Consider the following 10878-nt stretch of genomic DNA (forward strand, 5'->3'; position numbering starts at 1 on the left):
GCGCACACTCCTGTGTCTTTTAGCCTTTCCTGAAAACACACATAGTCCTTTCCCCCCACTGGGTAACCATGCACCATATAGGGGAAACTGAGGCACACAGTGGGGTCATAGAAATATTACCAAAAGTTCCCCCTCCCTCACATATACACAGAGTAATATATCACCAAAAATGATCAAGCTTCTATTATAGTTCTGGGTCTTCATAGTGTGAATCAGAATTAACCCCTATGACTTAAGTGGGGCTAATGCAGCTCTACATTGGGGCATCTGAGACCCTGATTTGTCTCCAGAGTTCAGTTTCTAACCTTGGTCTCACTGGTGTAAGTTTGGAGAAGAAGAAGAATTATACAGTTTGGAGCACGTGATGGAGATCCAGAGACCTTAGCTTTAATATGGCTGGCCCTGACTTCCTTTGTGACCTCAGCCAAATCACTTAGGCAAAAGTTTTCAAACTCAGGTGCCTAAAGGTAGCCAGCAAATATCCCTACTAATTGAAGTGGCCAGACTTGCAGGTGTGTTGGGCACCTGCGTTTCTCAGTGACCTGTCTGGGAACCAGGGCTGCCCAGCAATCCTGAAAAAAAACAGGCTAAAACAGAGACATTAAGGCTAAGATTTTCAAACTGCCACCAGGCTTTGGATGCCCAATTTCTATTCATTTCTAGGGGAGTTAGGCACCTAACTTGTTTAGGAACTTGTGTAAATTCCACAAGGCACCTAAATACCCTTAAAAACCTGTCCCTCTGGATAGTGGGATTAGGTGCTTTTGAAAGTGTGACCCATCCCCTCTCTGTGCCTCAGTTTCCCCAAATGGGGCTGGGGCTGAGGTCTATGATTGTGCCAGATGAGAGGCAAGTTTGGCATTTTGAAAGCAGATTTATAGGAGCTAAGTGTCCAAATCCCACTGACGTTCAATTGGATTTAGGAGCCTAATTCCAGCCTAATTATTATTAACTTTAGGTCCCCAAATTTGAAAATGTTGAAAATGCCCTCATAGATTCCAAGGCCAGAAGGGACCAATGAGTTGTTGTCTCCTCCCATTCAGTCCCAATAATGCTACTTCCTTCTCATTTCTTATCCTTTGCTGCCCTCTGGTGACCAGATGAAGCAAACAGAATTTTTCTCCATCTTTTCTCTTTACCAGTATTTTACTATCAGCTTCCAAATGCTTCCCATTTGTCAGTCAAAATTCTAAGCACTAAGGGCTTGTTGGGGCACTTGGACTGTGAATGGGATCGCAGTGTCCCAGGCACCTGCAGAGTGGGTATTGTTAATTCATCAGCAGGTAACACATGTAGACCGCAATCCTGGGAGACAGGGGCCAATGGGAGGTTGGCCTCTGATCTCAGTGGGGACAGGTTTTGCACCCATTGTCTATCTAGGTAGGTAAATACTTCTGAGCACTGTAGTGTCTGAGCACACGCAGGGATGAGGTGACTCAAACAGAGCTATGGCTGAGTCACGCCAACTGGGGATCTGCCGAGTGACTCCAATGGAGCGATGGTTGATTGGTTCCAGCTGAGGATCTGTCCTACAGAGTTTAAGGTTGATATTTTTCAGTCCTGACTAGGTGATTTGGACACACATCTGGGGTGTATTAACAGGGGTGTTGTATGTAAGACATGGGAGGTAACTGTTCTGCTGTACTCAGCACTGGCGAGGCCTCAGCTGGGGTACTGTGTCCGGTTCTTGGCACCACACTTTAGGAAAGATGAGGACAAATTGGAGAGAGTCCAGAGGAGAGTAACAAAAATGATCAAAGGGTTAGAAAACCTGACCTGTGAGGAAAGATTAAACAATTGGGCATGTTTAGTCTTGAGAAAAGAAGACTGAGGGGGACCTGATAACAGTCTTCCAATAAGTTAAGGGCTGTTCTAAAGAGGACGGGGATCCATTGTTCTCCATTTCCACTGAAGAAAAGAGATGAAGCAATGGGCTTAATCTGCAGCAAGGGAGATTCAGGTTAGATATCAGGAAAAACTTTCTAACTCTCAGGGTAGTTGAGCTCTGGAACAGGCTTCCAAGGGAGGTTGTGGAATCCCCATCACTGGAGGTTTTTAAAACTAGGTTGGACAAACACCTGTCAGGGATGGTCTAGGTTTACTCTAGCTGATTTAAAGATTAAATGATTTATTCCAAGAGGAGTTGTGAAATATACATTTGATAAGTGAAGTTCCTTGTTCATAACTAACAAGGAGTCTGGTGGCACCTTAAAGACTAACAGTTCATAACTGTTTCTGGTTCAGTAATTGACCAAGATTTTACCCTTCATTTATCTAAGTATGATACAGCACCCATCACTGTAGTATCTGACTCCCAAGTATTTTTGGAGTTATCCACATAGCACCTCTGGAAGTGGGAATATTACCATCATCATCCCTATTTTTCAAAGGGGAAACTGAGGCACAAAGCAATGACGTGACTTACCCAAGGTCACACTATGATTCTGTGATAGAGCTGAGAATGGAACCCAGCACCCATGTTCCTCAATCCAGTGCATCACTGGGATGCTCTCTGCAGGCCAGTTGTAGATATTGCACCCTATCAATATTTTGGGTACCATATTGTATTAAGTTTATGTATCACTGTGGGCCAGGAATTGTACATAACGCCAGGGGGGAGGGTTATGCCAGCCCCTCCAGGAACCAAAAACAGTAGGGGGTGAGTAAAACAATCACCATGTATGTCTACACTGCATCCTAAACCCAGGCTCTGACTCACGACTGAGCCCAAGCCCGCCTTCTGTCCACACACAGGTCAGCGCAGCAAGCACTCAGGGCTCGGGTCCTAGGATGCTGCTAGCGGGATGGATCTGAGCCCAAGTCCCGCTGAGACTCGGGTCCGAGCCCTTTCATTGTGCAGTGTGGATGCAGTTCAAGCCGCAGACCCGAGTCCGAAGGTCTGCACAGTGCAGTATGGACACGTTTGCATGGCTGTGAGACCCAGGTCCAGCAACAGTAAACCCAGGTTTACAAAGCAGTGTGGACACTCAAGCATGGGCTTGGAAACACCAGTCCACAAGCCCGGGTTTACAATGCAGTACAGACACACCCACGGAGACTTACCAGCTTCAGAGAATTTCCACATCTTCTAGGTGGTTTGCACAGACTGGGTCAAGTTGGGTTTTCCAGAAACGAGGAAACACAGAAAGGACTTTTGCTATGAAAGGATGAGCTTGAACTGATTTGGGGCCTTCTTTCTGATCCATCAAACGGACTGGACCTTCTGCCCAAGGAGGCCCCCCACCCTTGTGGAAGGGTTAGAAAGTCTTTGGCCTTCTAGGCCCTTAAGACTGATGGGTGACTCCTGCTATGCTCAGTGTGTTTACATCTGTTTATTGTCTTTATTATGATTTCTCTGTGATGTTTTTACCACAGTAGAAGCCAGAAGTCCTGAGTCCCAGTCCCCCCTACTCGAACCACATTTGCCTCCAAGAACCAAAACAGAACCTGGGAACACTGTGGACCAGTCCCCTGCTCTAGTTGCTAGCATGCAAAATCCACCCAGTGACAAGGAGAGGACCTAGGAACCAGGGAATCAATGTGAATGGATGGGCATGGACAGGTCTTTACATGGGAAGATACTAGAACAATGTGTAAAACATTCAATTGGTGAATACCTGGAGGATGATGCGGTGATCACTAGCAGCCAGCATGGATTTACTAAGAACAAATCATGCCAAACCAGTTTGATTTCCTTCTTTGACAGGGTAAGTGGTTTGGTAGATATGGGGAATGCGGTGGACATAATATACCTGGACTTCAGCAAGGCTTTTGACACAGTCCCACGTGATATTTTGATAGGTAAGCTGGAGAAATGCGGGCTTGACAGAAGTACCATTAAGTGGATACATAATTGGTTAAACAACTGCAAACAAAGAGTAACTATTAATGGAATGATGTCAGATTGGAAGGAGGTCTCAAATGGGGTTCCACAGGGATCTGTTCTGGGTCCAGTGTTGTTTAACATCTTTATTAATGACCTTGATGGAGGACTAAAGAGCATACTGATCAAATTTGCAGATGACACAAAGCTAGGGGGGTTGCCAACACTTTGGAGGATAGAGGTAAAATTCAGAGGGATCTTGATAAATTGGAGAACTGGGCTATAGACAACAAAATGAAATCCAACAAAGACAAATGTAAGGTGCTACACTTTGGGAAGAAAAAACAAATGCACAAATACAGAATGGGGGATAACTGGCTTGGCAGCAGCACTGCCGAGAAGGATCTGGGAATTGTGGTGGATCACAACCTCAACATGAGTCAGCAATGCGATGCTGTTGCAAAAAAAGCAAATGCAATTTTAGGTTGCATTAACAGAGGCACAGCATGCAAGTCACGAGAGGTGATAGTACTGCTCTACTCTGCGCTGGTTAGGCCTCAGCTGGAGTGCTGTGTCCAATTTTGGTCACCAATGTGAGGATGTAGAGAAACTGGAAAGGATCCAGAGGCAAGTGACAAAGATGATCAAAGGGATGGAATGCAGCCATATGAGCAAAGGCTGAAGGAACTGGGTATATGTAGTTTGGAAAAGAGGAGATTAAGGGTGGACATGATAGCAGTCTTCAAATACTTGAAAGACTGCCATAAAAAAGATGGAGAAAAGTTGTTATCTCTTGCCACAGAGGGCAGGACAAGAGGCAATGGGTTCAAATTGCAGCATAGCAGATTTAGATTAAATCTCAGGAAAAACTTCCTAACTGTAAGGACAGTAGAACAATGGAACAGACCACCTAGGGAAGTCGTGGAATCTCCTTCACTGGAGGTTTTCAAAAAGAGGCCAGACTGCCACCAGTATTGGATTGTTTAGACACAAGAAATCCTGCATCTTAGCAGGGGGCAGGATTGGATCTTGAGCTGATGTCGTCCAACTCCTATCTACATAGGGGCTTGTCTACATTACCTGCTGGATCGACGGGCAGTGATCGATCCAGTGGATGTTGATTTATCGTGTCTAGTCTAGACATGATAAATTGACCACCAAGCGCTCTCCCGTCAACTCCAGTACTCCACCAGGGTGAGAGGTGCAGGTGGAGTCAACGGGAGAGTGTCAGCCGTCGACTTACCGCAGTGAAGACATCGCAGTAAGTAGATCTTAGTAAGTCGACTTCAGCTATGTTATTCACGTAGCTGAAGTTGCGTAACTTAGATTGATTCCCTCCCCGTCCAGTGGAGACCAGGCCTAGGATTCTATGCTGGAGTGTTATACATTACTGGATATGCTACAGTATGTGAGGCTGTTAATGGCCATGTATGTGTGAGTACAGACAGTCGTATGATTTTATTTTGTTATTCTGTGTGTGGATTTACTTTGATTTCAGTGGGGCCAGGATGTCACCGCTGGTATCTAAGTTCCACTATTCATAGAGGGCAGTGATAATTAGGATCTCAGAATTCGATCTGACCTTTGGGGAAATCTCAGTCCCAGTGCAGCATTCCTTCACAGCACTGGTTTAAGGCAATTAATCAATTACCTGGTATCTTAATCCTTCCCAAGAGTTTCTGCACAATGTGGGGCATGTAGTTGTGATTGGACCCCAGGGTCCGTAAATTGAATTTGTTAAGTTTGTGACATTGCACTCCATATGTTTGTGTAAATATGTTTATGAGTGTAAATATGATATAACTGGAATATGCTTTATACAAAAAGTCTCTTGTAAGGCATCATTACAAAGCTTATAATCTACTGAGTGTGGTCATCCTATTTGTATGAATGTATCATTCTTGTATCTGAAACTAGAAAGATGTAGCATAACTCTGAAGTCCTATTGTAATTATGCAAAGTGTGGGCCATTAATGGTGGTTTAGAATCTTGATGGCTCCCATTGACTAGGACAATTGACTGTAGATGGCTCTGTTTACCTGCAAGCTCCACTGTATATGTGCGGGCCAGTCCTGGTAGAATGGAGGGGGCTCACAGGACACGTGAACATGTCACATGATACTGGAATCCATCTTTAACCTGGTGCTTTTCCATTTAGAAGGAGGGGTGGGAACCCAGAGAGAGACAAAGGATTCCCGCCTTGTGCCAAAGATATAAAAGGGGGTGGAACAGAACAAAGGGGGCTGCCAGTCATGAAAATCCCCTAGTTACCACCTGAGCTGGAACAAGGACTGTACCAGGGGAAAGGATTGGGCCCAGACTAAGAAGGAGTTTAGTCTGTGAAAGAACCTTATTGGAACATCTGTAAGGGTGAGATTTACCTGTATTCAGTTTCTTAAATGTATTAGGCTTAGACTTGCATGTTTTGTTTTATTTTGCTTGGTAACTTACTTTGTTCTGTCTGTTATTACCTGAAACCACTTAAATCCTACTTTTTATACTTAATAAAATCACTTTTGTTTATTAATTAACCCAGAGTAAGTGATTAATACCTGGGGGGCGGGGGGCAAACAGCTGTGCATATCTCTCTATCAGTGTTATAGAGGGTGGACAATTTATGAGTTTACCCTGTATAAGCTTTATACTGAGTAAAATGGATTTATTTGGGGTTTGAATCCCATTGGAAGCTGGGCATCTGGGTCCTGGAGACAGGAGTACCTGCTGAGTGGTTTTCAATGAAAGCCTGCAGCTTTGGGGACGTGGTTCAGACCCTGGGTCTGTGTTGCTGCAGGCTTGCGTGTCTGGCTTAACAAGACAGGGCTCTGGAGTCCCAGGCTGACAGGGAAAACGGGCTCAGAGGTAGTTTCAGCACATCAGGTGACAGTCCCAAGGGGGTCTCTGTGACCAAACCCATCACAAAGTTGCCTTCTCAGACACTGAAAGGCTGATACAGGGATGTGACCCAGCATAGAGTCATATGGTGAGAGCAGGTCGAAGGGGGTCGGTGCTGTGTAACATGAAGTGGGAAAACTGTTTGCTTCTTCACTGTTTTCCTGCAGTTTCTTGATAAAAATAGCATTTTCTTTCCAGGGAATTAAACAGCTGATGTCTTTCATTGTTTGCTTGAGTCCCAGGATGTACTGAGAAGGGCCCGGTGCTGCCCAAGATGGACATATTATGAGCATTAACTGTCAAGATGGATGGTCAGGTTTTAAGCAGTTCTTCCTTTTGTAGAGAATTCAGCAGCTGGTGAATGAGGGATTCCCAACACGCAGCACAGGGCAAGCTTCCTCCATCTGCTGCCCGCTTCCACCTTTCAGCCTTCACCTGTTGGCCCCACCAGCTGGGTTCAAAGGGGAGCTCATGCTCCAAGATTAGTTCAATGTTTTCCCATTCTGAGCATGCTGCTGAAAAAGCAACTATTAGAGCCACGTTTTGGACTGGTTCCCTGAAATGGAATCCATGGCTACTAGGAAATGGATGGACGGGCTGATCCCGTAAGTCAATGGGTTGGATTCCCCTCTCACTCACCGTGGTGTAAATCAGGAGTAACCCTTACTAGTGTCAATAGAATGACACTAGAATAAGTAAGTGTAGGAGCAATAGAGTTTCTTTGAATTTACACCAGTGTGGCAGCAGAATCTCTTCTGAATAAGCATACCTCTGTCACATCACAAAGATCCAGATTCTGCAAACCCTTTCTAATGCAAGCTGTCTTTACTTATGCAAGTAATCTATCTTAAGTAAATGGGACTTCTCCCGTAAGTAAGGGTAAATCAGAAGAGAGGAGAGTTTTCAGGAACATGCTATAATATCCCCAAAATAAAACTATTACCTATAAATTATTGCTTTACTGGGCCAAATAGTTACTCCCTTGGGGCCCCTTCTTGCTGTACTTGAAGTTGATGACATAATCCTATTGAGCTGAATAAGGCAGGATCAGCCGTACAAGTATAGGGCCTGCAAACTCCTATTAAGGGATCCTAGTACTACTCCTACATCTTCTTCTTCTATTACTACTAGTAGTAGTAGTAGGAACAAAGAATGCAGGCCCTCATTGTGCCAGGCACTGCACAGACTCCGACTGAGATCAGGCCCCCATTCTGCTGGGCACTGCACAGACACACAATACGGGATGGTCCCTGCTCTGGAGAGTTTATAATCTTAATAGACAGGACAAAGGAAAGATTATTTTACAGATGGGGAATCTGAGTCACAGAGAGATTAAGTCTGATAGTTTCAAAGGAGCCCAAGGGAGTGAGACACCCCAAAGCCAATGAGATTTGGACACCTAACTCCCTTAGTCTTCTTTCAAGACTTACACCCTACACCTCAATACTGTAATAAATTTCTCCCCTGGCAAGATGTCACTGTGGCTGAGCATGCTTCATTCCAGAACCTGCCAGAAAGCAGTGGGCTAGTAGCCAAATCAGATGGATGCAAAAATAACCAGACTCAGCCACTTCAACCTGTGCACTGTAGGGCCCATGATATATGGAGGAGCACTTCTCACCCCAGCCAGTAGGGACTCTCCACTCTAGAGCAGTGGGTCTCAACCTTTCCAGACTACTGTACTCCTTTCAGGAGTCTGATCTGTCTTGCATACCCCAAGTTTCACCTCACTTAAAAACTACTTGCTTAAAAAATCAGACATAAAAATACAAAAGTGTCACTGCACACTATTACTGAAAAATTGCTGACTTTCTCATTTTTACCATATATTTATAAAATAAATCAATTGGAGTATAAATATTGTACTTACATTTCAGTGTATAGTATATAGAGCAGTATAAACAAGTCATTGTTTGTATGAAGTTTTAGTTCGTACTGACTTTGCCAGTGCTTTTTATGTAGCCTGTTGTAAAACTAGGCAAATATCTAGATGAGTTGATATACCCCCTGGAAGACCTCTCTGGGGGAGGGATAGCTCAGTGATTTGAGCATTGTCCTGCTAAACCCAGGGTTGTAAATTCAATCCTTGAGGGAGCCATTTAAGGATCTGGGGCAAAAATCTGTCTGGGGATTGGTCCTGCTTTAAGCAGGGGGTTGGACTAGATGACCTCCTGAGGTCCCTTCTAACTCTGATATTCTATGATTCTATGACACAGGCTGATGCAATTTCAATTCTAACCAATAGGGTACAACACCTGCACCCCCACTGTACAGAGCCAATAGCATACAACGAAGTCCCAGTTCCATTCAGGAGGGTGAAAACGTGGATCAGCTCCAGTCTCCCCCTGGCACTTTTGTTACAATTTTGACTTCCCTTCTCCCTGTCCCATCTACTAGGGGCAGCACTGGAACTGCTGTGGGACAAGTTGGAGCAGTTCTGTTCCCACCCTGTAGGGGCAGCACTTGGGCTCCTATTCCAGGTGTATTTCCACATGCACACGGGGGGGGGCGGGGGAGGAGGTGTGATGGAAAATCCCATCCCTTTCCTGCTGCCCCAACCCAGTGTCACAAATGTAACTTCCTGAGCTTCCTCACGGCCAGCTGCACATCCTTGTTCCTCAGGGTGTAGATGATGGGGTTCAGCACTGGGGTGACAACCGTGTAGAGAACAGAGATGGCCTTGTCCATGGGGAAGGAGCGGAAGGGCCGGGCATAGATGTATATGCAAGGCCCAAAGATCAGGGTCACCACGGTGAGGTGGGAGGCGCAGGTGGAGAGTGCCTTGGCACGCCCTTCACTGGAGCGTGTGCTCAGCTTGGCCAGGAGGACAGAGTAGGATACAAGCAGCACCAGGAAGCCCAGGAGAGTCATCAGGCCACTGTTGGACACCATCAGCAGCTCCACAGCAAAGGTGTCGACACAGGCCAGCTTGACTACCTGGGGCACGTCACAGTAGAAGTTGTCCAGCTCGTGGGGGCTGCAGAAGGGTAGCTGGACGATGATGGAGACCTGGATGATGGAGTGGATGAAGCCGCCTACCCAAGAGGCCCCCACCAGCCCCCCACACACAGCCTGGCTCATGATGGCCACGTAGCGCAGCGGGTGGAATATGGCCACATAGCGATCGTAGGCCATAATGGTGAGCAGGAAGATCTTGATGCCCCCGATGAAGTGGAAGAAGAAGATCTGGGCCACACAGCCCCTGTAGGAGATGGTCTGAGCCTGAAGGAGGAAGCCTGCCAGCAAATTGGGAGCGGTGACAGAGGAGTAGCAGAAATCCAGGAAGGAGAGGTTCCCCAGCAGCATATACATGGGGGTGTGGAGCTGTGGCTCACAAGCCACCAGCGCCACGATGAGGAGGTTGCCCAGCACCGTCGCGCCATACACAGCCAGGAAGATGACAAATAGGAGGAGCTGGAGCTCTGAGGACTTGGTCAGTCCCAGGAGTACGAACTCGGTCACAGTGCTGCGGTTCCCCTCTTCCATGGAGGCAGCTCGTGCATTACACACAGACCCTGGGGCCCTGGGGATAATAACAGGGATATTAATGGGAAGGGATAAAGAAACAAGTGCTGAGACCCTGACTCAGTGATTACTGAGGGCCAGACACCCAGGTGCCTCAATGCCTTTAAAACCTGGCCCTCACCTCTTACTCAGGCACTCCTGGTGGAACGAACAAGCCACCTCTTGTGGTTACCTAGTCAAGGGAACGATGCCAATTAACCCCAGCTACGGAGCTGCTCCTTAGCCTTGGGGATAAGGTTCAGGAGACTTGGGCTCAGTCCTCAGCTTTGCTGTAGCCCTGCTTTGTGACCTTGGGCACGGCATGTCGGGCCCAGTTCCCCAAGGACCTGAGGCGTGGCCAGGCTGAGCGTCACCGCAGCTAACTCCCAGGCAATCACTGGGATTCACATGGCCTGAGCTCGGCGCCCAGGTTCCCTACACAGCGAATGGAGAGAGAGGCGCCTTTGAATGGGATTCCCAAAAGGCAGCGTGCTAGGCGGGGAGGTGCCTGAGCTAGCCAATGGGAGATGCCAAGGCAAGGGTATGTCCTAAGCCCCACCCCAAGCAGGAAGCGTGGTGCCTCCCTCTGCTTGGGGGTCACAGCTACAAACCTTCCCTTGGGGCTAGGGAGCAATGCCATTTGTGAAAGGAGCTGGGGT

At 46.8% G+C, this 10878-nt stretch overlaps 1 protein-coding gene across 1 annotated transcript; it reads right to left on the reverse strand.

Moving 5' to 3' along the window:
• Positions 1-9280: 9280 nt before the first annotated feature.
• LOC113408876 (olfactory receptor 4D5-like) lies at positions 9281-10201 on the reverse strand. Its single transcript, XM_026662316.1, has one exon. It carries the CDS (start codon positions 10199-10201, stop codon positions 9281-9283), a length of 921 nt encoding a protein of 306 aa, XP_026518101.1.
• Between the last annotated feature and the right edge of the window lie 677 nt (positions 10202-10878).

This window comes from Terrapene carolina, unplaced genomic scaffold, assembly GCF_002925995.2.
Source record: "Terrapene carolina triunguis isolate 2854851 unplaced genomic scaffold, T_m_triunguis-2.0 Scaffold26013, whole genome shotgun sequence".
NCBI classification, from domain to species: domain Eukaryota; kingdom Metazoa; phylum Chordata; order Testudines; family Emydidae; genus Terrapene; species Terrapene triunguis.